Source organism: Sapajus apella, unplaced genomic scaffold, assembly GCF_009761245.1.
Source record: "Sapajus apella isolate SASKATOON/1434 unplaced genomic scaffold, GSC_monkey_1.0 scaffold5, whole genome shotgun sequence".
NCBI lineage: Eukaryota > Metazoa > Chordata > Mammalia > Primates > Cebidae > Sapajus > Sapajus apella.
Window position 1 is genome coordinate 41,918,754 of NW_022436945.1, and position 26,373 is coordinate 41,945,126.

At 35.3% G+C, this 26,373-nt stretch overlaps 1 protein-coding gene across 11 annotated transcripts in view; it reads left to right on the forward strand.

The window, feature by feature from the left end:
• Window positions 1-762: 762 nt before the first annotated feature.
• EXOC1 (exocyst complex component 1) overlaps window positions 763-26,373 on the forward strand; it is a 50,861-nt gene continuing 25,250 nt past the window's right edge. For 2 of the 11 annotated variants that reach the window (XM_032274250.1, XM_032274254.1), the window contains exons 1-11: window positions 763-1,104; window positions 5,414-5,547; window positions 7,520-7,650; window positions 10,945-11,104; window positions 13,579-13,599; window positions 15,115-15,302; window positions 17,485-17,712; window positions 17,907-18,039; window positions 18,664-18,773; window positions 19,575-19,628; window positions 24,706-24,855. In XM_032274250.1, coding sequence (XP_032130141.1) covers window positions 5,424-5,547; window positions 7,520-7,650; window positions 10,945-11,104; window positions 13,579-13,599; window positions 15,115-15,302; window positions 17,485-17,712; window positions 17,907-18,039; window positions 18,664-18,773; window positions 19,575-19,628; window positions 24,706-24,855 — 1,299 coding nt within the window. In that variant the 5' untranslated portion in view covers window positions 763-1,104; window positions 5,414-5,423. Of the gene's footprint in view, window positions 1,105-1,415; window positions 1,804-5,413; window positions 5,548-7,519; window positions 7,651-10,944; window positions 11,105-13,578; window positions 13,600-15,114; window positions 15,303-17,484; window positions 17,713-17,906; window positions 18,040-18,663; window positions 18,774-19,574; window positions 19,629-24,705; window positions 24,856-26,373 lie in introns of those variants that run through there. The other 9 variants (XM_032274258.1, XM_032274260.1, XM_032274251.1 and 6 more) reach the window with 8 other exon arrangements.

Below are 26,373 nucleotides of genomic sequence, written 5' to 3' on the forward strand. Positions count from 1 at the left end.
TTATATATATTTGTATCTACACCTTGTCTAGTCCTACCACACTGTGAACTCCTTTAGGGTAAGATTCATGCCTGAATCACCTCTGTACCTGGAATCAAAGTGTCTAGTGCAGAAAAAGCTGCCAGGAATACGGAATAAATAAGACACCTACCTCACAACCAGCAACATTGACAACATTTATGCCTCCCAAACTTAAATATGCATAAGCATCATCTTGCTAAGATGCAGATTCTGATTCAGTAGATCGGGCGTGAGCCAGAGAGGCTGCATTTCCTAAAAGATCCCAGATTCTGCCCAAGCAGCTAGTCCACGGACCACACTTTGAGTATCAGGGTCATGAGAACAATGGTTCTTGACCATAACTGTATATGAGAATCATCTGGGACCATATTAAAAGTACTGATGTCTGGATCCCACCCGCAGAGATTCTGATTTAACTCATTTAAGCTCTCCAAAGTTTAAGTAGCAAAGATCTAGAGTTAATAGAGCTTTACATATGAAAAAAGGAAAACATTTAATCGAATTTCTTCTTAAATGAATTGCTGAAAATACCTGAATAAATAACTCTTTTAGAGAAAATAAATACTACACAGCATAAAATCCCCAACTCCCACGTCAGTTTCTGTGTCACAAAGGCCCCACCCCTGCCCTTCCCTGACACGCCCCTCCAGTGAAGCCGTGCTCAGCCTGGCCACACCCATCGGCTGGCGCCCCGCCCCTCCGCGTCTATTGGCCACTCCTTTTTCCCCCCATTCGCTTCTTCTTCCTTCTCTACGGGGTCAACTTCCGGTGCAAAGTTTGTCACGTGCCCGGATATAGGAAGTGTTGGGGGAACAGCCACTTCCCGTTCAAGGCTTTATTTAGGGGCACATCCTCGTGGCCCCCATCTGGTCTCCGTTTTGAAACACCCGCCTCTGCACAGCCGGGCTCAGCCCGGCCTTGCGGTAAGCCTTCGGCCGCAGCTGCTCGGTAGTCCCGGCGGCGACGGGCAGACAAGCGGACAGACGGGCACCAGGGTCTAAGGCGGCTCCTCAGTCCCGCTGCTGTCTCCACGCCTGGGGTCTGGCGCCGCTCCCTCTGACCTTCCTTTCCCAGTTTGTCTCGGTAAGACGCAGTCTGGTCAGAACATTCTCCAGCCCCTTGTCCTCGGGTCTAGGAGAATGCGGAGCTGGGAGGGCAGTCTTCACGGGCCCCATTATGGTTCCGCCCATCGGAACCAGATTTTATTTGTGCAAAATGGCCCTGATCGTACGCTCTTTGGCGTGCCAGGAGAGGAGAGCGTGACAGTGCCTTCCTCCTTTGTCCAAATCCACATTTCTCCCCGCCCCCCAAATCTCTTAAGTGCATTGCTCTATTTTCGTGCACAGTTTTCTCTTCTAGATGACAATACTTCATGCACTAATATGTCTCAGCAGCATGCAGAACCCAATGCAGACGGGCACTCACACTGACCAGCTATTTGTCACACACTGTGGTGGTCCAACTGAGTTTAAGGAAACAACCAGTAAACAGTGGCCGGCTGCCTTTGGAACGTGGTCAGACATGGGTTCTCAGACCTGGAAAATAATTTTAGAGGACTTCTAGGGATGTATTTACTGACTTGCCGAAAAGTACTGAAAAGACTGAAGTTACTCGACTTGCAGGATGGAAATGCCATAGAAGCACGCGGCCTCAGGTCTTCATGAACATGTCTGTCATGTTGACCACTGTAACCCAGAGTAGTGTCTAGCACCTAATAAGCATCAGTATTTGCTGAATGAAGAGTCACATACTGCTTTTCATTATGTCTAACTTCTTTATGAGGTATGCCCAGTCCTCTCTTGTTTCGCCGCTTACTGTACCATTTAGTCGTTGCATTTATCCAGAGCGGGAGTATGGGTAAACGTTGGTCCGTATTAGTCATTCATTTGACCAGTTTTTACTATTCAGTTCTAATTACCTTAAGAGATATAAGTATCCACTAAACACAAAACTGTCATGAACATTCTTCCCTTCTTTCTCTTTAAGAGAATTCTTGAGATACAGAGGCTTATGATTTAATGAGCCCATTAGACAGTAAATGCTTGATTTGTTTAGCAAACGCAGTAAGTGCTGTAGAAATTTAGAGGAGAGGTCAATTTGGGTTAAGATCTTCATTGAATCAACTTCATGTAAATTATGAAGTGTAATTAGGGTTTGGATAGGATGGAGAGGATATTCCTTACATGGAAAGTACCAAAGTAAAGATTTGACATCCAAAATGAACAGAGTGTTTGGGGTGGAAGGTTTGTTTTTGAGAACATTAGGAAAATGTTGAGTAAGAGCATGACGTAATACAAACTGTCTTTAAGATTATTTTGTTGTTGTTTAGGGTTGTGGGGCCATGCAGAGAGATAACCAGATTTTGTAGGGTTAAATAAAATTGATATGAACCTGAGTTGGTGTATTTGCAGTGGGAAAAGAAAGGAATAAATTACATGTAGATGGGGAAAATCAGAGTGTGGTAGCAGATTTCATGTTGACAACAAAAGAGGGAATCAAATATGGTGAATTTTGAACCTGGACATTTGCTTATAGGTGTGAAAGTTGGAAAGGGGGAACCTTGGAGGAGCTATAGCTGTCATGTCAGTTAATTTAAACATTTACCAAATGCCTAATTTGCAAACTTCTAGGAATACAAAGATGATTCAGACATGGTCCTACTTTGAATAGGGGATAAAATACAACTAGCTAGAAAATACAGTTCATAAATGCTGTTTTATTAGAGTAGATGGGAAATGTTAGAGAAGTAGAAAATATTCTTTGTGTGGGGCGGTGGCAGGGAGGGGTTACTTTACAGAAGAGATGACATTTTGGCACATTCTTGAGGGATGAATTTTAATTTCCCAGGGAGAAGAGAATTCAAAGAAAAGAAAATTGCATGAACAAAAGCCCAGAGCTAGAAAAGTAAACTGGCCAATGTACAATGGGGCTTGGGCTTGGGAAGAAGTAGAGTATCTAGGCCCTACGATATATTAAGGGATTAGCAGCATGGACACTATAATAGACCAAAAGGAGGTTAGGATGGGTGAAGGTGTAGAGAGATGGAGAAGAAAGCAGTTGGGGAGAATGGTATTTCTATATTCTCTGCAAGGTAGGTTAAGTCATTTGTGGAGAGGAAGGAGGCTAACGCTAGAGTTGGGGACTGAAGAAGAGTAATAAGGATTTGCAACAGTGGTGGTGGAGAATAGGAAAGGATTCATCAAATGAGAGATTAATTGCTGAGCAGCATTGAAAGTCTAGCTTTCGCCTGATGTAAATATTTGTACTGCATGCAATGAGCATGGATATGTGGCTTTTTTTTTTTTTTTTTTTTTTTGATTCAGAGTTTTGCTCTTGTTGTCCAGGCTGGAGTGCAATGGTGCAATCTCGGGTCACTGCCACCTCCACCTCTCAGGAGGCTGATGCTTTTGCCTCAGCGTGAACCACCACGCCCGGCTATTTTTGTATTTTTAGTAGAGACAGGGTTTCTCCATGTTGATCAGGCTGGTCTCGAACTCCCAACCTCAGGTGACCCACCCACCTTGGCCTCCCAAAGTGCTGGGATTGACGTGAGCCACTGCACCAGGCGAATATGTGGCTTTTTAAAGTGGCATCTGGTAATCCTAGAGAAGTGAAGAAAAAATACAGTTTATGGAAATTGATAAAAACAAGATCAGCTGGTCTACAAACAGGGTGAAATAATTGTAGGGTATAGTTTAAGTATAGGAAAATGAGCCCTGTCTCCAGGCAAGGTTGGAAAAGAAGTAAACTTTGAGAGGCCAGCTTAAGGGAACAGAAAGGAGGAGAATGTAAAAAGACTAGAGGCTGAGATGAAATGGAAGTGGGAAGATGTGAATTGTATGAGAAAAGCAATTTTTTGGAATTGGAGCAGAGATAGAAGTTGTACAGATTGAGTAAAATATTGGAAAGACTTAATTTACAAAATTGTCATTGTGCTATAAAAATGTGTTGTAAATCATTTATTTAAAATCATAATTTCCTCGTTTTCCCGTAGAAATAGTGTTTTAAAAGTTAGTGTCCTAGGCAAGCTCACATGTGTGAAACACTACACATTTGCATTGGAAAATAGTAATAGATATCAACACAAATATGTATTTGAAAAAGCAGAGATTAAGAAATATTTTAAGTTGATGTTTGAAAAGATGCTGAGTTAGATGAGAAAAGGGAGATAAGTAGAAACCTATTTTTTTAACAGTTTTATTGAGATCGCGTATCATAAAATTCACCCTTTTCAATTGTATAATTCAGTGATTTTTAGCATATTCACAAAGGTGTACAACCATCATTACTATCTAGCTGAAAGACATTGTCATCACCCCAAAAAAGAAACTCCATACCCATTCGCAATCACTCCCCCTTTCCTTCTTTACACCTTCCCCTCCAGCTCCTGAAAACCACTTACATTTCTGTATCTATGGATTTTCCTATTCTGCATATTTCATATCAATGGAATCATACAATATGTGGTCTTTTGTGTCTGGCTCCTTTCACTTAGCATAATGTTTTCAAGAGTCATCAATATTGTAGCATGTTTCATTACTTCATTTCCTTTTTTTTTTTTTTGCAGCCAAATAATAATTGTATAGATATACCACATTTTGCTTATATATCATTTGATGCACATTTCCGTTGTTTCTGTTTTTTTTCCTATTGCAAATAGTGCTGCAATGAACACTCATGTACAAATTTTTGCATGGACATATGTTTTCGATTCTCCTGGGAGTGGAATTGTTGGATTATAAGATAACCCATGTTTAACTTAATGAGGATCCACCTAGATTTTTGCCAAAGCGGCTGCACCATTTTACAATCCCACCAGCAATGTAGGAGAGTTCTGTTTCCTCTCATCTTCACCAACACTTGTTATTTTCTATCGTTTTTATTTTAACCATCCTCATGGGTGTAAAGTGGTTGGTACCTCATTGTGGTTTTAATTTGCATTTCCTTAGTGGCCAGTGGTGTTAAGCATCTTTTGATGTGCTTATTGGCCATTTGTGTATCTTTGGAGAAATGTCTATTCAGGTCTTTTAATTGGGTTATTTGTCTTTCTGGTGTTGAGTTGTAAGTGTTCTTTATGTAGAAAACTATATTTAAAGATTGAGCATGGGTTTGAAGATTTTTTTCTTAAATCTTGGTTGTGCGTGAGTATGTGTATGTTTGTGTGTGTATACATACTCTGAGCATTTCCAAACATTTTAGAGTTAATAATACTGGTTCTCTAATTTTATTTCCAAACTTACAGCTTTATATTTTTGTGATTTAGGTGTATTAATATATTAAATCATTTTCCCTAGGCTTGTTAACCAAAAATCATTTTCAAATCAAAAGTTCAAAAGTATAAAGTGCAGTGATGTTGAGAATGAGCTAAATATCTATACTCTGAATTTTTCAGCTGAGAAAAGATGACAGCAATCAAGCATGCATTACAAAGAGACATTTTTACACCAAATGATGAACGCCTGCTGAGCATTGTGAATGTCTGCAAAGCAGGAAAAAAGAAAAAGAACTGTTTTTTGTGTGCCACAGGTGGGTATTTAGTGAGAAAGAGTACTTGTTTTGTATCCTTTTATTATTTAGGAGATACTTCCTCTTTGTTTTGAATATCCCCATTGTCTCCAAAATTGGAAAAATTATTGGGTCAACAAATTCCTAGCCAACACTTGATTTTGACAGGCTGTTAATTGTTGCCAATCTGGTGGCAGTGAAATAGTATCTCATTGTGGTTTTAAATTGTATTTCCCTATAATGATGAGATTGAGCATCTTTTCATAAATTTCTTAGTCATTTCATTCTCTATGAAATTTACCTGTTTAAGCCTTTTGCTCATTTTTCTGTTGTGTTGCTTGTCCTTTTACTGATTTGTACAAGTTCTTTCTGTAATCTGGGTATCAATCTTTTGTTGGTTGTATGCATCCCAGTTAGTGGCTTGTCTTTTTTTCACTTTTTATGATCCCTTTTAATGAAATTTATAATTTAAACTAAATGAAATTAATTAATCCTTTATGGCTCTACCTTTTGGTGTCTTAAGAGATCTTTCCCAGGTATCTGTTGTGTGGTCATTAAAATATTTTCCTAAATCCTAAAAGTTTTATAATTTTGCTTTTTACATTTCAGTTTTAGTTCACCTGTGTTGACATTTGTCATGGTGTGTGTGAGTGTTTCTGGGTGTCATCTTATATCTTATTTTTGTTTTGTTTTTGTTTTATGCTCCACCTAAATTTTAGAAACAACTTTTCAAGTTTCAGACTTTGCTGGGATTTTGATTGGAATTGTTTTGAACCTGTAGTTCAATTTGGAGATAACTTGCATTTTTATTATATTGAATCTTTGTGCCATGAACATGGTACAGTTCTCCATTTATCTAGGTATTTTATAACTTTTTATAAGTTTCATCATATTCTCTAAAGGTTTGGCATGTATATTGTTGGATTTATTCCAAGGTATTGATTTATTCCTAGATTTTATTTGATAGTCATAAATAATAGCTCTTATTAACATTAATACATTTTAAAATCATATATTGTTAAATTCTACAATGCATTGTTGGTGTTTTATTTGGATGTCTGTCAGTCTTGTCAAACTTTCTTATTAATTCTAATTATTTTTAGGCTCTTTGAAAGTAGTGATATTTTTCTTCCTTCCTTTATAGTTTTTGTATGTTTTATTTATTTTTGTTGGTTTAGTTTACCAGTTAGGACTATCAATACAGTCTCCATCTCAAAGAGAACGACTTCATTTTTAAGCATGATATTTGGTATAGGGTTTTTACAGCTGTCCTTTGCAGTGTTAAGTAAGTTCTATTCTTGGTTTCTTACACTTTTTTAAAAAACCATGAATGGGTATTGAATTTTATCAAATGCTTATTTCATATCATTGGTATTATTATAAAATTTTCTCCCTTGTTAGTGTGGTATATAATTATACTTTGTTTTTCGAGAGATAAATTGACTTTTTGGAATAACCTAACAATCATAATTATCTGTATTAGGCCATTCTTGCATTGCTATAAAGAAATTCTTAGGCCAGGAGCAGTGACTCATGCCTGTAATTCTAGCACTTAGGGAGGCTGAGTCGGGCTGATCTCTTGAGCCCAGGAGTTTAATTAAGACAAGCCTGGCAACATAGTAAGACCTTTATGTATAAATATATTGTTGCTCTTTGAAATGGTATTTTGCTCTTTCAGGCCTCTCACGGGCTTTACATGTGTCAATCATTCTTTAGAATTTTATCTCATACTTTTCTTTAAAACTGGTCAGAATTAATTTAATATTAATGTATCATTCCTTTATTTCTCAAGGAATCTACCTCCGACCCTCTAGCCTGACATAGATGCTTCTATTAGAATTCTGTGCTTTCCTTAGTCATAGCACTTGTTATAAAGTATTACACTCTTTTAGTATCAGCTACTAGGCACCTGAAAGCTATACTCATAATGAGTGAATAAAGAATGAGTAAAAGGAGTAATATTTATGACAAAAGTGTGTGTTCTACTTAACAGTGACAACTGAACGCCCTGTGCAGGTGAAGGTGGTCAAAGTCAAGAAATCCGATAAGGGAGATTTCTACAAAAGGCAGATCGCTTGGGCCCTTCGAGATCTTGCTGTGGTAGATGCCAAAGATGCTATCAAAGTAGGTTTTTCTTAGTCCACCTGTGTTCAGAAAGCATCTTTCATTTTATAACATGGTATTACATATTCTAAGATGATCTAAAAACAAATTAATGTATATGTTTGTTTTATGACTTTTTGCTTTTTTAAGCTACAGTTTTGTTTGTGCACAAGCCACATAAGCTAGAGCAGTATAACCTTGACTCTCCACATTTCTGTGTTTAGATTAAGCCTAATTTGTATAAAATGTATACATAGTATGGATTTTAAAGTGGTGTGTCATGAGGTTTTGTTTGTTTGGTTTTAATCAAAATCATGTAACCAAAGTGAGCCTTTCTTAGTCTTCATGAGGGCTTTGATGTTTGTGACTCAAAAAAAAAAAAAAAGAAGTGATAGTGAGTTATATAACTTATTTGAGAATAAGATCTATAAAGATATAAATCTTACCCCTTATACATAAACCACACTCAGACTCCAACAAAGTTGAATAATGTGATAATCACATTAAAGGTCACTTAACTTCCTGACAGTTCAGGGCTTTTCAGAGCATACCCTTTTTTCAAACCAGTCAAGTTGGCCTCCTTCATTAAATTAGGTGCTTCCTCCTCCTCCTCACCCTCTCTCTGCCCCTCATCTTCCTCTGCAGCCCAAACCCACCTCCAGAGCACTAGGGAATACTTTGTACCACAACTACTTGTACAATATAATAATAGCAAGGCTTACACTAGTGAAACTACAGGTGCTCTTTAACTCTACAAATCTCATACATTTACGAAAAAGGCACAAAGTAAAAACAACAAAAACAAAAAAACTGCCTGGGTAAAGCAGTCTGATAAGATTAAATTCTGGTTTTACCTTTACTTTGGTACAAACCTCCAAGGATCAAAAATCTGGACAAAATGACAGGTAGTTGGGTATAAAAAAAAAAAAATGAAGTAAGAACAATTTGAGGAGAGCCCTGCATATCTGTATAATTCAGCTTTCTTCCAAATGCAGAACATGCCTTTTCTTTAAGTATTTTAAGCATACCGGCCCTTTGCTTTATCCCTAAGGAGCACCCAGTGTTGAGAAAAATGTGAACTGTAGAAACCGGGTTTGACAGAAATTTAGAGGAATGGAGATTGGAAGGAAAATTATAAAGGGATGTTTAAAAACCACTTTAATAAGTAATTTTTGTTACCATGGAGAGGGATCAAGAGTAGAAACTTTTCTGCTTGGTTTCTCTTTAAGAAAAAACACTTTTAGGGCTCTTTAAAACTGCACTTTTATTAAAAGCATTTTTCCCTTCAGTAGTTTTGCACTTCGTAACCCTGTCGACTTGCATAATTCAGTAACATTGCTGAATGCTTATTTGAATGCATTCTCACAGCTGACGCCTCTTGCTGACTTGCTTAATGGATATTTTTTTTTTTTTGCATTTTATGTAGGCACCTTGGTGTGTGTACGCTATATATGGATAGAAAACATAAAATTTTTATACATAACTTAACGTTAGCCATTTAGTATCACACATTGATCTGTGTGAGTGTTGCCACTGGAGCACTCAACTTCTTTTATGGTATTATGGGAAATATTCCCAGGGAAGAGATTATTTCCCATCAAGTTTCATATAAGTTGCCAATACTCTTACTGTACTTTTTGGATAATAATGCAATTACCTTTTCATTGTAAAGGCAGGTTTTTAATTTTTGATGCTTCAATTCTGTTTATTAAGCTATAAATTGCACTAATTAGTCATTCCATGCTGCTGTAATATGATGTTGTACCAAAGATCAAGTCCTGATTCCTTAGATATTCCAGTTCTTCACAGTAGAAGTGTGATATAACTTCCCTTACCTTTAATGTATTTATATTTCCCCCAAGTAACAATTTAAATGAATCAAATATGTTAATATTCTTTTGGAACATTAAGAATATTCGAGCCTATTTTTTAATTCCTTGGATGTAAAGTGTACATCCATAAGTTTGTTTGTTCGTCTGCTTGTTTGTTTCTTTGTTTTGAGATGGGGTCTCACTCTGTCACTCAGGCCGGATTGTGGTGGAGTAATCTTGGTTCACTGCAGCCTACACCTTCCAGGCTCAAGCCATCCGTCCACCTCAGCCTCCCAAGTAGCTGGGACTACAGGTGCAAGCCACCACACCTGGCTAATTTTTGTATTCTTTGTAGAGACAGGGTTTTTCCATGTTGCCCAGGCTGGTCTCAAATTCCTGGGCTCAAGCCATCTGCCTGCCTCAGCCTCCCAAAGTGCTAGGATTACAGGCATGAGCCACCAAGCCCAGCCTATTTTTTAAAATAATAGTCAAGTAATTCTATTCATTCAAGGTAGAAATATTAGTCTGGTGTGGATTATTGCTGTAATGTGGTTTAAGAGACTTGTAGAAAGTATAGTGTAATTCTCTCAGATTGGTTGAGCTTCTTTATCACGTGAAAGAACTTTAGGCCAGTCACAGGGGCCCATGCCTGTAATGCTAGCACTTTGGGAGGCCGAAGCCGAAGGATCAGCTGAGTAACATGGGGAGACCTTGTCTCTATAAAAAAATTTTTAAATTAGGCATGCTAGTATGTGCCTGTGGGCACAGCTACTCAGGAGGCTGAGGTGGGAGGATTGCCTGAGCCCAGGAGGTCAAGGCTGCAGTGAACCATGATTGCACCACTGCTCTGTGACCTGAGCAACAGAGTGAGAGCCTGTCTCAATAAAAAACTTTAAGGCCCAGCAGCACTTTTAGCTTTTGAGACTTCTTTAATCATTCCTTATTTTCAAAATAGAAAATAATTAGGAGCAATCTCTGCTTTTCACCTCAATTGTTCTTAGAAAGTACACCAGGATATACATTGCATTTTTCTCAAGTTTTATAATTGGAAGATATAGTCCTTATTAGGGAGTTAGTGTCCAATTACAGTTTCAAATAGTAGTACATTATTAAAGAAAATATGTATCTCTAAAACTCTATAGGCAATTTAAAAAGAAAAATTCGGTCCATGTCAAAGCTAGAGACCATTGTCATATTACTGATGAGGAAGCTAAGCCACAAAGCCATTAATACATCCCATATTTCTACTCATAGACCCAAAGGGCATTGGAAGAAAATGACCACACCGTGTGTTATTTTTTCATCCAGCTGCTTTGGGGTGGTAAACAAACTTTTTGCTACAAATTGAATTATCCAAACCCATCTCTTCCAGTTGCTTAGCTGATTTTTAATAATCTTTACTTTCCAAAAGCAGCATAAATTCCTTTTTTTTAATGCAGGTTCTACATTATCAATGAAAAAGGATGTGATCAAAAATAATATCTTTTGTGTATTTTTGTTTTAGGAAAATCCTGAATTTGATTTACACTTTGAAAAAATATATAAATGGGTTGCCAGCAGCACTGCCGAAAAGAATGCATTTATTTCTTGCATTTGGAAATTGAATCAGCGATATCTCCGGAAGAAAATTGATTTTGTCAATGTTAGCTCACAGCTTTTGGAAGGTAAAGTTAAATTAAAACGTATATGTGAAATCAAGTATATCTTTAGGTGAATATATAATTTGATATCATTCAAATTAATTAGAATACTGAATTACCTTATTGTAAAAGAATTTTAAAATACTTTTTCTCATTGTAGAAATTATGCTTGTTCATTGTAGAATATTAATACATTATGTTAAATAAATGAAAATCACTTGCTCTTCAGAGATAACTACTGTTAGCAGTTAGTCTTCTAGTCTTTTTCCTATGCATAAATACCTTTTTAAAATAAATAAACTTACATTATGTTTTCTAACATAATTTTTATATAATGTATCATGAACATTTTTCATGTTATTGAATACTTACCCCAACATTATTTTTAATAGTACGATAGTATTCCATTATATGGATATACCATAATTTATTTAACTAATCATTTATTTTTTATTTTCCAATTTTTGCTTCTTTTAAACAGCTCTGGGATAAATATCCTTGTAGCAGTATTTTTGTACAGAGGGTAGTAGATGTAGTGGTATAGAACATAGCTCTGGAGTCAGACTCCTTGGGTTCAAATCCTGGCTTTGCAACTAACTAGTTGTATGACTTTGCATTGATACTTAGTCTCTATGTTTCAGTCTCCCTTATCTCAGAGCTAAAGATACTAATAGTATCTACCTCATAGGGTTATTATGGGGGTTAAATTACCTAATATGTGAACATAGTAAGAACAATGCCCCATACATAGTAAATGCTTAGTGAATATTAGCCATTATTATGTTATCAGGATAAAATCCTTAGACATGGATTTATTGGAATATTTTGGATCAACATATCTTCAAGAATGTTACTATACATCATTTTGTGTTACAAGATAAAAACTCTACCGTTTAATTTTTGGAAAATATAGAATGAGATTTTCTGCTTTTAAAATTTCTTTTCTAAAGATATAAACATTGTAAGACAGCACTTAGTAATTAGTGAGCCTGCTACTTGATGCTTGACGCTGGCACACAAGTCACATCTGTCAGGTACCAGTAGTGCTGGTCTTATGTAGGAGCCCCCAGGGTTGCCATCTCACCAACATTAGTCCCCAACATGTTGGTAATTGAGTGTATTGAGGGAGTGATCTTCAAGAAATGTATGATAACTTTTTATGCCTTAAATCGTGGTTTAATTTGCTTTGAATGGCTTTTATTTTTTTACCATTTCAGGGTTGAACATTCTGATGAGTCAGTGACTCAGTGATTCACAAGCTTGATATTCTGTCTTCAAATATTAATGCGTTTCCAGATGTTATTTATTGTGTAAGATGATTTTAAGCCAGTATATTTCAGGATATTAATATAAAAAAATACATACCTTACCTGGATCTGCCTCATTAAGAAATGTTACCAAAATCAGTGAGAAGAGTATTACTGTTTTTGAAAGTGAAGTCTCTCACTTAAAAAAAAGGCATTTAATTTTTCAGGGCATAAAACAAGAGTATAGACATGTTCATGTTCATAAACATTAACCCTAATTGAGATCAATTTTAAGAACACTGAGAAGATCCTTAAGGATCTCATTTTGAAAATTACTTACAATACGTCAATAACTCTTGCTTTGGTTTAGTGGAGTTCAGGGAATAGCTTTATTAATGTCTACAAACTTGTTTCATGGGCCTTGAAATCACAGCCGTTAATTCCCATTAAAAAATAAATGTCTCTAAGTTTTGGGTGATGTTAGAAAACAAATAAAAAATTATTACCACCTCCATTTAAGAGTTCATAACCAAGTAAGACTATTTTAATTATAAATGCTAGCAGTACCAACTTGGTAGTTTTTATTGTTGACAATTGAATGTGTAAGTTAAATAATGGGGCTTCTCAGCAGAATAAAGGTTTTTAAAAGAGGACTTTTCAGCAGTTGAAGTAGAATGAAGTTTTTGTTTGGCCTTTTTTTTCATTCTTTTACTTGCATCCAGCTTTAAGAAAAAAAAAATATTTGACTTGAATCCTTAAATGCCAGCTTGAACTGTTATTTTGTGTGATTTTTTTACTTGCCTCAATCTTGTCCTTTCTAACCGTGTTTTGTGACTAATCCTTTGTGAGGGTGTGTCTGGGTAAAGCTTTTGGGCCTTGGGTAATATAACTAGACTAAATGCATGAGTCATAGCTGCCCTAAATATAATCCTTAGGAAATGATTAGTTACCCAGGTTTCTCTAAAGGTTAGTTAGTATGGCTTCTTAAAAGACTTAAGAGAAAATAGAAAGATAAATATATTTGTAGTCACTATCAGAAAGTAAATAAGAAAAAATAAACACTGCAAATTTAGCTTCTTATGGATCTTTCCACTTTGTAGTTGATTTTGATGTCTTTTGAACTTTAATTTAACATGAAGTTCAACTGAGATACGGGTAGTATTTTTAAAACTTAAGCCTGTTTATTTCTCTACCCAGCTAATATTCTCTGCTTACTTTCCTCTGCTTTTTTCATACCTTTTTACTCTCCAGAACTGCCTAAAGTTGCAGAAGGTGCGTAACACCTTTTCTTTTTCTATTCCGTATGTTTTTATTAGTTGCCATTGTTATGTACCATTGGTTGTATATTTTATGAAATTATGTACCGGGACAAATTTATTTTGAAAATCCACATAGTAATAAAATTGATGATAGTATTTGTTATTGGCTTTCAGAGGACATTTCGTTAGAAAATACTTCTGAAACAGTTAATTATAATCATGTAAAATATTTTTTGTTTAAGTTGACTTGTGTAAGGACCAGAATGATTTGGGCAGTCCCTGCCCCCTAGTGGCTAATAAGCAGTGACACATGGCAGTTTAACATTTTCGGGTAAACTAAATGGACGCATTGAAAGGATAAGGAGCTCGATAATACCTCTCTGAAGAACTTATATACTGAAATCTATAATTGCCTGTACTAAAAGTTTTAGTCTTCTTTTTTTCTGGGTTGTTATCTCAATCTGCCTAAATTATTATCATTCTTAAGAGCAAATCTTTTGTTACTTCAAATTAGCTGGTTATTGTTCTGGGACAAATGAACATATTTCAAGTCATGCTGAATGTAAATATTCATTTTCCTATAAAATAATGAATACTAAAAGCATACAGAATTTGTGATTTAAATCATGCTCCATTAAGTCCATGAAATCACTAACTTTATTTAGAATGGTAAAAATAACATCTTAGGAGTTGAAAATGATTTCTTTCATTTTACTGCTCCTAACCTCAAGTTTTATATACAATGCTCACATGCTGGTGTGTTTCCTCAAAAAAAAAAAAAAAAAAGGGAGAGAGAGAGAGAGAACTGAAACATTTATCTAGAAAGCATTTCAGATTTGACCTCTTGGTCTTTTCCTATAAAGCATGAAGCCTGTTTAACTTTTTATAATTTGAAACAGCCATGTTGTTGTTGCTCTTACATTAGAGTTATTGAGTAACTCATCTTTAGAAATATTATCAATGCATGTGAAATTTTTAAAACAAAGAAATGGAAAATTCAGTTAATATTCTAATGACCAAAATAAATTATGGATTGTAGATGCATCTTTCATTTTAATTAAAAGTTATTTGGCAAAAATGTACTTACCAAAGATGAAAATAACAAAAGTAACAAAAGAAAAGTTCCACCTGGGAGAAAAAGGAAAGCAAATTATTTTTGTGTATACCAAACTCATAGTCATTGAGCGACAGCCACATCAGGTACGAAAAAATGCGTAGGTTTGTTTCCACCTGTTTTTTGTTTTGCTTGTGCATTTTAGCTTAATTATATTTTGGGGAATGGTGGTGAAAGCCTGTTTTAACATTGTAAGTCAGTGCATTAGACTGCATGCTTTTTATTTATGTTTTAGGACTTTATTTCATTAACATATGAAATTATAAAAATAAAGTTTGATATTTTTCATATAGTTTGAATCATTCTTTCCTCTTTTGCAGCTGTTAAATGTGACCTGTGCTTATAACTATACCTGGCTATATGTATCATGTTACTTTTTTGACTATTTTACTTTGAATTTTTACCCTCTTTAAGAATCTGTTCCAAGTGGAGAAAATCAGAGCGTGACAGGAGGTGATGAAGAAGTAGTAGATGAATACCAAGAGTTAAATGCAAGAGAAGAACAGGATATTGAAATAATGATGGAAGGCTGTGAATATGCAATCTCAAACGCGGAAGCCTTTGCAGAAAAATTGTCCAGAGAGCTGCAGGTGCTAGATGGGGTAAGACTTTCTTGAAATCTATGAATAAGTGATGTATAGTGAATTGCGAAGGCCAATGATGTTCATATTATACTACCTCAGCACTTAAGCCTTTAGAGTGTGTTATTGCTGTCTTTATCTATAAGCACATTACCAGCTGCCATCAGTCTTTTACTGTTCTTCTTCAAGAGATGAACTATTCCTATTAAGCCAGTGAAGACAGTTGGCTGAGATTCTGGATTTGGGGATGTTCTTGATGTGAAGTAATAGAAGTAAAATGTAGACTAGAGAACATCTTGGGAGTTGATTCACTCAGCCTCTGAAACATGTTGGAATAGTTCAGTGCCAAAGAATAGCGTGTGTGTGTGTGTGTGTGTGTGTGTGTGTGTGTGTGTGTGTGTTTTGAAAAAAATAGGGATGAAGTATAAAGAGAGAAATGTGGCTGAAATATGTGAATCATTTACCAAAAAAGATTGACTGAGTAGTTAAAACAGGAGAGCCAGAGAAAAAGATCTGTGATTTCTCTGCTAAAATGTCTTACAATAGAGCTTTTTGTTTTGTACGCAGTTTTTGAGTCTGTAACTCAAATGCACAGCACCTGCTAGGTGCAGTGGCTGATGCCTGTAATCTCAACACTTTGGGAGGCCAAGGCAACAAGATCACCTGAGGTCAGGAGTTTGAGAAGAGCCTGGCCAACATGGCAAAACCCCATCTCTACTAAAAAAAAAAAAAAAAAAAAAAATCAGCCAGACATGGTGGTATGCTTCTGTGGTCCCAGCTACTCAGGAGGCTGAGGCACAAGAATCACTTGAACCTGGAAGGCAGAGGTTGCAGTAAGCTGAGATCATGCCACTGCACTCCAGCCTGGGCAACAGAGTGACACTGTCTCAAAACAAAACAAAACAAAACAAAACAGAACGAAAAATCGAATGCACAGCACCCCTTATGTTAGAATTATCTAAAATCATTTGGGTTCTTTCTGGTCTTAAGAAAAGATAAGCATTTAAGAAATCCCTCAGAGGATAAGGAACGTTTTAAAGATTTAAATTTTAGTGTTATGTACATGAAAGGTACAGAAGCTATGGGGCCTGGCTCAGCCCAGAGAGATTATATGAATAGTCCAAGATTATAAGTTTACAGAGATCACTGAAAGCAAAGCCCAGAAATGATTTTAAGATGTTAAGGAGGAAATTATCCTGGGGAGAATCAAACTCCAGCTCTGTTACTTAAGAGATGTCAGTGGTTCTGAGCCCCACTGACTCTTAAAGTCGGATTGCACTTACACTTGAGTTACTGTGAATACTATATAAAATAATGTGTGAAACCACAGCATCAGCTGTACAATGATATTCTTTAAATTTCTTGTCCAAGTTTTTAATCATACCATGTTAGTTGCCTTCTTAATATGGCTTAGTGATATTTATTTTTTGTTCTAATTAACATTGTATATGTGTTCCAAGTCAGCAGATTGCTTTGAAGTTTAATTTTGGATTTGGCAGTTTCCTTGTTTCAGGGAATTCAGAATCAATAGTCAGAATCATTTAGAAAATAGTGATAAGGGGTGGTGGTTTGTTACTGCTTTGCCTGGGGGGAAAAAACAGAGTTGCAAATGAAAGAGAAAAGATGATAGAAGGAGCTATCTGTTGGCCATATGCTCCTCTACATTGTATTACTAGTTCCCATCATACTACAGTTATAAATTAGTTTCATATATTCTTCAGAGTCTGGTGTACCACTGCTGCTTTGTCAACTAAGATAGCACATAGGTGATTATGCGTTTATTTAGGGTTTCACATAGATGTTAAAAAAATTTCTAGTTGGTAAAATTGGAGGAAATGGTAGTGATAACATGGCCTAATGCCTCCTAAATGTATAGCAATGAGAATGTGCCATTACTGGTGACATTCTGGCACCTTACTTGTGCAGTCTGTGGAAATATAAAATCCTAAGGCATGGTTCCTAACATTGATATAGAAGCAAGTGTACCTGCATGAAATACTCTGTAAAACATGGAAGAACATAAAAGGTGATAAACTAAAGTAGATGTGTAAATATATATCAATTTTTGTTACTCCGATTTCAAGGAAATTTAGCAGCATTTCACCTATATTCTTTCTTTTTTTACACATTTAAATAACATGAAGTGTGGTTTATGTGGTGTGTTTTTTTTTTTTTTTTTTTTTTTTGGTCTTGAACTTTGTAGGCTAACATCCAGTCAATCATGGCATCTGAAAAACAAGTCAACATCCTGATGAAATTGCTAGATGAGGCTCTAAAGGAGGTAGATCAGATTGAATTGAAACTGAGCAGTTATGAGGAAATGCTCCAAAGTGTGAAAGAACAAATGGATCAGATCTCTGAAAGCAACCACCTTATTCATCTTAGTAACACTAATAATGTAAAACTCCTATCTGAGATAGAGTTCCTTGTGGTAAGTATGATTGTAAATTAACAACAACAAAAACTAGTGATGATATATAAAACCCAATTGTAAATATTTTCTAATTTCCTTATGAGAGCAGGATTTAAAATAATTCCAAAGACCTAATGATAGGATTGAGTAGCATCTTGCCTGTAAATTTCCCAAAATTACACATGCAAATAGTGTGTTTGCATATGTTCTAGAACCACATGGACTTGGCCAAAGGTCATATAAAGGCTCTTCAAGAAGGAGATCTTGCTTCTTCCAGAGGCATTGAGGCCTGCACCAATGCTGCTGATGCCCTTCTGCAGTGCATGAATGTAGCTCTTCGACCAGGTATGTTCTTTAGAAATGATAAAAATGTGACTAAGAATCTGAGACTAAGCCTGTCACTTGTAAAGATTTTGACAAGAAATAACATGAGGCAAGTGGTTTAGGGTTACATTATTAGCTACTCAAGTTTCACTGATTTCCCAACTTATTTCTGTTGACACTAGGAACTTTTTCACTTTAGTTCCTCCTTCTAATTGACCATCAATGACTGTAATTAAGACCATGATTTTTATTTAGTGCTGTCTGCAGAACCAAGCACAAAGTAGGTGCTTTGGTTAGACTGGAGAGCATAAGGTTTTTCCAGGTAGTGGTTTCAAAACTTGAGTGTCCATCAGAATCCCTAGAGGTCTTGTTAAAACATAGATTGCCTAGCCCCAACCCTAGATTCAGCAGATATGGGCTGAGGTTTTAGAATCCACATTTCTAACCGTTCCCAGGCGATGGTGAGGGAGGACCACACTTTAAGAACCACTGTGCTATCCTGTTTTAACTTTTATCATTTAAGTAAATGAATATACCCATAAAACTTTGGGTTCTTCAAAACTTTGGAAATGTTTAATGTTCCATTAAACATCAAGGAAATCTTTTTACCCATTAAACTGGTCACGAAATGTCATTCTGTATCAGGCCATGACATGCTTCTGGCAGTCAAACAGCAACAGCAGCGATTCAGTGATTTGAGAGAGCTTTTTGCCCGGAGACTGGCCAGTCACCTCAACAATGTATTTGTTCAGCAGGTAATTTTATCTTATTATTAACATGAGCATGTTCCTATTTTATTTATATATGACCTTAACCTTAAATTTCCGCAAACATATTAATGTGTTTAATTGGGATTGCAGTCAATTCCTTCACATATTCAATTTTAAGATTTTGAAATAGATACTTCTTTCCTCATAGATGTTCTTTGGGCCTCAGCTGCCTCTTAAGGTAGACAGTCTAGTTCCCTTCAGCTGAAGCTCTCTGATTGTAGAAATCAAATAACTATGCATATTAATTTCATATACTACTTAGACATTCTTATTTATAAAAGTAACTCCAAACTTGTTAGATGTTTACTATTGGACCTGTTTTATTTTTCAATATTTTGAGGTGAGACTCAGAACTTGAGTCAGTATTTTAAATGTGTTGTTAAGTTCCAGGTACTTAGTACATAGTATACTTGTTAAGAAAATGACTATAGCTTAACTGTAAATTTGAGTTGATCTAATTGTCATATAAATGCTTTGCCTATATTTTTATATGGAAAACAATGTTATAATTAAGAGTGTGGTATTAATATTGTTATTAATAATATTAAGAGTATCTGAGGGATTTGACTAGAAGGCATTTTAATATCTGATGTAATAAATTAGGTTTCTTATTTTTTTCATCTCTTTTAAAAGTCCTTTTTATTTTATTGCATTATTGGGTGAAAAAAAATTGGGGGGATATCCTGTTCATCAAGAAATACAGTCTGAAAACATTAAATTTTTACTTTGTTTTCACTTTGCAATATTCTAAAACAATTGTATTTACTATATTTTATTTCCAATTAGTTTACTCAGGCCCTCCTTCAACTCTATAACAGGTCGTACTTTCTTTCGGTTCCTGTGAGTACATCAAATTTGGCTCAAGCTTCTGTGATTCTGTTTTTTTTTTTTTTTCTATAAAGTTTGCTAAGCTTAACAGCAGCAGAATCTTTACAAATTATAACTTACTGATTTAAGCTATCTGTTAACCCACATCTGTAGCACTTTTTAAGTGTCCCATAATAGACACTATTCGGGCCAAAAAGGCATTTAATTTCATTCTGCTTGCTTTTCTTTCTGTCATTTTTTCACTCACTTCATATATTTAGTAATAAATAGTAGTATTACTCCTTTAGTAATAATAATAATAATATTACTCCTTCATTTTTTAGTAGTCATTTATTTGCCAGGTGATTGAGGTACATACCAGACATTGACTTGGGATAAATGAGAGACCAATCCTGCCCTCAAGTAGTTCACGGTCTAGGGAAGGGAGACAAACAAATAATATACTCCAGAGGGATAAATGTTATGATAGTGGAGCTGTGGGAGCATAGAGGAAGGCCACCTAACTAAAAGCACGGTAGGGGGAAATCAGAGATTCCTTGACCTGAAAAGTGTCGAGAAAAAAATAAGCTTAGAAGTCACATAGGAAATACTGATTCCTGTTTTTCTTAGGTCATTACTTCAATAACATCTATTTCTATACAGTTCCTTAGTTTTTAAAAATGACACTGTTGACAATGATGTTATCCACATTTGTAGATAGTATTGAAAATAGCAGCCAGTAAACAAGTGTCTTTTCTGTATCCCTGTTTGTTGTAACATGCAGTTATTTATGATTTTGCTTCTTGCCTTGTAAACTAATGGCTTCATTTAAAATGAATGCTTCCCACTTCTGAAAAGCTAATATATATTGTTACATGTGAGTGATGCATGTTAAAAACCAGAATGCTGCAACAACCTGAGATGTACCAAAAAAGGTGGAAGAAGATACCCCACGCATAAGAAAGAGATTTTCTCTGTGTTGCGTTCAGTGCATCAGGTCACCTAGCAAAAGAGTTGGGAAACGTGGGTATTTCTATTCCTGGTAGGGGAACAAGCTGGGAAAATTGATTAAAATAATATGGTACACCTCTTTGTCAATCACAGAATTTTCATTGTGTGTTTATTATGCACTGTCTTCCATATGTAAGAATAAGAAATAGTTTGTACCCTCAAGATGCTTGTAAGGAGTTAATGTACTTACTCCTTGTAAGAAGGAGTTAAGACTAATGTACATTAGCAATGTATGTAATAAATTGCTAATTGTAGAACTGTGGATTTTAAGTGCTAAAAAGGTTTAATCGAAAGTAAATTTATTGTGAGTTTAAGGAGTCAGATAGGGAAGGAATCGAAGATAGGGTGGCACCTGAGTCCATGCAATACAGTTTATAGCAAATGTGTAGTTATTATAACATTTACAAATAATGTACTGAAGAATTCAGTGAAAATAATCTATTCACAACATAACAGTAATTTCAAAGCCTTGATTCTCAGTCTTTTTGAAACTCACAAATTACTAAAATTAAAAGAAATAAAATTCAGAGACTGACGAGATCACCAATTTTTTATTTTACCAAATAAAGACCTTTAAAAATAAATACTACCATCCACTTTCATTATCTTTTTGATTTAAAAATGATACTTGGCACTAAAAGAATAAGAATTTCCTTTCAGATTTTAAAAATTAATACGTTTACCTTTATGAAAGACTCACTTATTTCGTTTTATGTTTTCTTATTGCTGTAGGACAGGAAAAACATCTTGCATTTGGGAATCACTGGTCCAGAGCATGCTGTCTGTGATGCAACTTTCCTATTAATACTTCCGTATATTATACTTTAGTGAAACTTGAGGTGCATTTTAATATGATACTCACTGTAATAAATATGAGAGTAATGTTACATAAAGCATGGCTAGCTTCTTTTAGATCTTTCAGATATTACACACTCAACTTCCATTGAAATTATAGGCTCTTACCCATAATTTTTACATTTACTAGGGATTTATGTATCTAGAAAGACATTCAAGTATGAGAATCTGGCCAGTTACACTAATTAGGATTATGATATTGAAAGCAGGCATAAAGAATATGTCCTTTAAAAATTTGTTTTGGTTGTTTTTTGAAATATTTATTTTAATAACTGCTCTCTACCTTTTGTTTTCCCCATTTGTTCTACAGAGACCTCATGATTTTATCTACTTTTGCCTTTAGCGGCTTGAGACTGATTATGCACATAACTTAGAGAAAATGAAAATGTACTGAACTAAAATTAGAATCAGGAAAAAACTGAAGTTGTGAAACTTTTTACCATATGCTTAAGTGTAGAAATTTTTCTTTTAACATATATATACAGAAACAAGCTATAATAAACCTGTATTGTAGACCACCAACACTCAATTTCTTTTACAAAAATTATTTCCTTAAGCATATGTCACATTTTTCTAAACATGGATTGGTGATTTCTGGTTAAAAGCTTAGAAAGACTTATGATTAAGATCCATTTTTGTGAGATTTGTTAGAACTTTGCTCAGATTTTTTTTTTAAGAAAACAAGAATAAATGTGTCGTAACAGAAAGAAAGAGTTCCAAATCTTGAAAAGTTACTGAAATTTTGACCCCAGTGTATCATTTCTTCTAAAAAGTCACTATAGCAAAGTGCTTAAGAGTGCAACACTAGCCTGACTCTCCTACCTCCTAGCTGGGTTACCTTGAACGAGTTAATTGACATTTCTGCCTGAGTTGAGTAAACAGTTGTAGAAGAACATAGACAATAATTTTGAGTCTTGAATAATTGAGAAAAATTAATGAGGAAGAATGTTTTGGATAACGATACATTGTTACTAATAAAAACTATTTAGAAAGCATTTGTATGGTATAAGTCTGTAATATTCTTCCCCATTAATCGGTGTGACCAGTTAAAGCACACAGTTTAGGCCAGGTGCAGTGGCTTACACCTGTAATTCCAGCACTTCAGGAGGCTGAGGTGGGCAGATAACTTGAGCCGGGGAGTTTGGAAGTAGCCTGGGCAACATAGTGAGACCCCATCTCTATTAATAAAAATAAAAATAAATTTAAAAAAAATAAAACACAATTGGATACATTTATAGACCTGAAACTATAATATGTGTATCAGCCTAGTATCTAATGGATCTAATGCTGTAGAATCCTGATTATCCTTCTGCTGTTATACCATTTTCATCAGCTAAAAACCATTTCTGTAATAGAATGTTTATATTGACCTTTGGCAACACAGAAATAGATAATAGTCCAATGGTAATACCTGTGTATTTTACTTAATGTTATTAATTTTGTTCATCTTTATTGTTAGCCTTTACAGAAAAGATATGGTGACCCAGGCATTCTTAGTGTGTAGAATTGGGCCATTCTTCAACATGTTAGCTCTTAGACCTCATCAGTTCTTTTGGAAGTTGTGTTTGTTTTATATTCAGGTAACCACCCAGAAAAGAACATCCACGTAGGTCCACACTCCGTTATCCAAAACTTTTGGAGTTAAGTGTGTTTTTAGAATTTTTCAGATTGTATAATATTGCTCTTCTAAAAAAGTAATGCAGTATATATACTATATATTATATAATCACTCTACATACATGTTTCTGCAACAAAAAATATGAATAGTCACTCTAAAAACTATGAATAGGCCCATGTCAATTCAGGTCAAGTTTTACCATCAAAATTGTTTTTGTGCCAAGCTTATTCTGAGTTTTCAGAGCTTTCTGGATGTCAGAATTACAGAAAGTGATTTTGGACCTATTAACATATCTTGTATATAATATCTGTGGTAGCTGTGAACTTCTGTTGCCTCTGTGTTCTAGTTCTTGTTATTTTGAACTGGTCAGTCTCGTTTTGTGATATTTTCCTGCCATCTCTAGTTTGGTTTCCCAAGTTAACCTAAGTAGATATCAGTAAGATGAATCTGATAAGTATACTGGTTGTTCTCTACCATTTTATATGTAATTTCTGTATCATGGGTCCTTCCTTTTTTCTTCTTAATTTCCATTTAAATTGGGATGTATTCTCACATGAAAATTTTCCAACAGACTGATTTGAAAACATTTATGAAGAAGGGACTTGGATGATGATGTGGGATTTTGTACTTGGCATGTCTTATGCTTCCATCTTTCTTTCGCAGTTACTAGGGAACTCTTCATTCCTCTAGGCCAGAAATGTTTCTTTCTGAATTCTCTGTATTTTAAAGAAAAGTTTTTAAAATTCATAACCACTAAGTTCTTATTTTGTGTATATAGTAAAATATATAAATTAGATGAAAAAGTCCCTTTTAACTTAAAAGAATTTAAATTCTTTAAATTCAGGATGCTTATTAAGCTAATGTATATCAACTAGTGTAATCTACATTCATAATTAGCTTTAGGTAACCTTACCAGGAAATTAGTTAACCAGCTCTAAAACTCTAGCAGTCTGTGTCATTTTAATACAGTTTTCACAAAATGCTAACAAATAACTTCTGACCATCTAGGCAAATCAGATTGAATGAAAATTACTTCAAAGAAACCTGTCTTGTTTTGCCTTTTGCTTGTTTTTGGGAAATTGTATTTTTAAATTGAATCTGCTCCAAGATGGAAGCAAGACTCAGATGACCAGGGTTCCAATTCCAAGCTCTAAGACTTTATATTCTACATGTTTTGTCTGTTGTTTTAAATATTATAAACTCTAATGGGAGTACCATAAATGTAGACTGTTTTGAATGATTTCTCTGTTTCTCTTAATTCAAGCTATATCAGGAAGCTCATTTGCTTGTTAAATTGTAAAATACTGTGGAAAAGAGACAGCCTCCCTAAAACAAACATTCCATCTTCACTCCTTTGGAAGACGGAATGAGTAGTTGATTTATCAGAGTGCCATTGCATGTTTATGATTATCTTATGGTGGTAATGTTTATTTGATACACACAAGATAATAAAAGTTGAGTAAGTATTTGGTTTTTCTTTTTCTGTGTTCTATTCTTAATGGTTTTTATTTTTCTATGTCTTACTGGCTTTGCTTGGCCACGTTTTGGTCATTGTTTTGACTTTTTATTGTAACAATATTTCTTTGTACTGTCAATGATATTTGTTTACTTATTTACTCACTATAGGGTCATGATCAGAGTTCAACTCTTGCTCAACACTCTGTTGAACTGACTTTACCCAATCATCATCCATTTCATAGAGATTTGCTCCGGTATGCCAAGCTGATGGAGTGGCTAAAGAGTACAGATTATGGAAAATATGAAGGACTAACAAAGGTATGGATTTGATGTCATTTACACACTGAGAATAGAACATTACCTTTTAAAATCAAGAGATCGTGTGTTCAGTTCCCCAAGTTTAAAGTACTATCGTACCTTCTTAGCAAAGCAGAAAATGATTCAGTGCTCTTTACCAGTGATAACATTCCTTTTGTTTATTTGGATAAAGAAGACCTAAATTTTAAACTTCAGTGTGGAAAAATATTAACCCATACTGTAGCCTGAAGCATCAGTCAATTTAATTAAATGCTATACTAATTTCCCGAGTTTCTTTATGTGCGGTATAGAAACAAGGAAGTATGAACATTGTAAGTGAGGTATTTGCCCTCTATGGATTTATAATCTGTTCTGTTAAGGAAATACAAAATGCCTCTTTATTAAGCAAGCATTCTACTATTCCAGGAACCTGGGCCTTACCTAATAAGCTTCTACCCTAGTTAGCTTTAAATCTGACTGGGAAGAATCATACATAAAACAATCAGCAAAAAATTAAACATTAAACTGGAAATGAGTTTTAAGTGTATGGCAGTATAGGGAAGGAAAATCCCTGTCTTGAGGCCATGGGGGAAACTTCGTGGAAGATTTTGGACTTCAGTTGAGTTTAAATAATGAGTGCAATTAAACCAGAAATAAGAGGAAGGGCATTCTGAGGATGGGGAGAAAGATATGCAGACAAAGGTGAGAAAAATATACCCTTGTTCTAGGATAGTGTGGTTAAGTGTGACAGAAGCAGAAATTTCCTATTCTAGAACAGTGAGAAATTATGTTTAAAAAGATGAGCTATAAGACCTACCAGCATTCCTCAAGCATAGGAAAAGATTAGATGAGGGAAATTTAGTTAAGAACCTAATGTAATACTTCAGATGAAATGAAGTGTTGAGCCAGAAAGATGGTGTTAGGAATAGAGAGAAAATATAAACCAAAAGAGAGACTCCAATGGCAGAAGGAGCAGGCTGATGCCAAATTTGCTGGACTCGGAGGTTAGAACAGTCGTATGTACCACTGGCTAAAATTCTACACTTGGGGAAGAGCAAAATTGTTTATTGATGTATTCAATCAGCAAATGAATTGAGAACCTATTACATGCTAACACTTGTTGTAAGCACTTGGAGATACAGCACTGAAGGAACCTTGCCATCTCAGAGTACATATTCTGGAGGAGACAGACAGACAAAAAAGTTGATTATATAGTATGTTAAGAGGTGCTGCTGAGTGCTCTAGAGAAAATAAAACAGGGAATGCCAGGACTGGGGGAAGGGTGTGGGATAAGGATTTCCAGAGGAGAGCTTTCTAGGCACAGCGCAAGTGCCCTAAGGCAGAGCATTCCTGGTGTGCTTGCAGAGCAGGGAGGCTAGTGTAGTAGGAGCACTGTGAGCCAGGGGCAGACCCTGGTGATGGCATGGCGGATCTGGAAGGGGTTGTGGACAATGTAAGGATTTGTCTTTTCCTGTGCATGACATTGCAAGGTAGGGAGGGGAGCTGGTGGACTTTGAGCCATGGAATGACATGACCCGA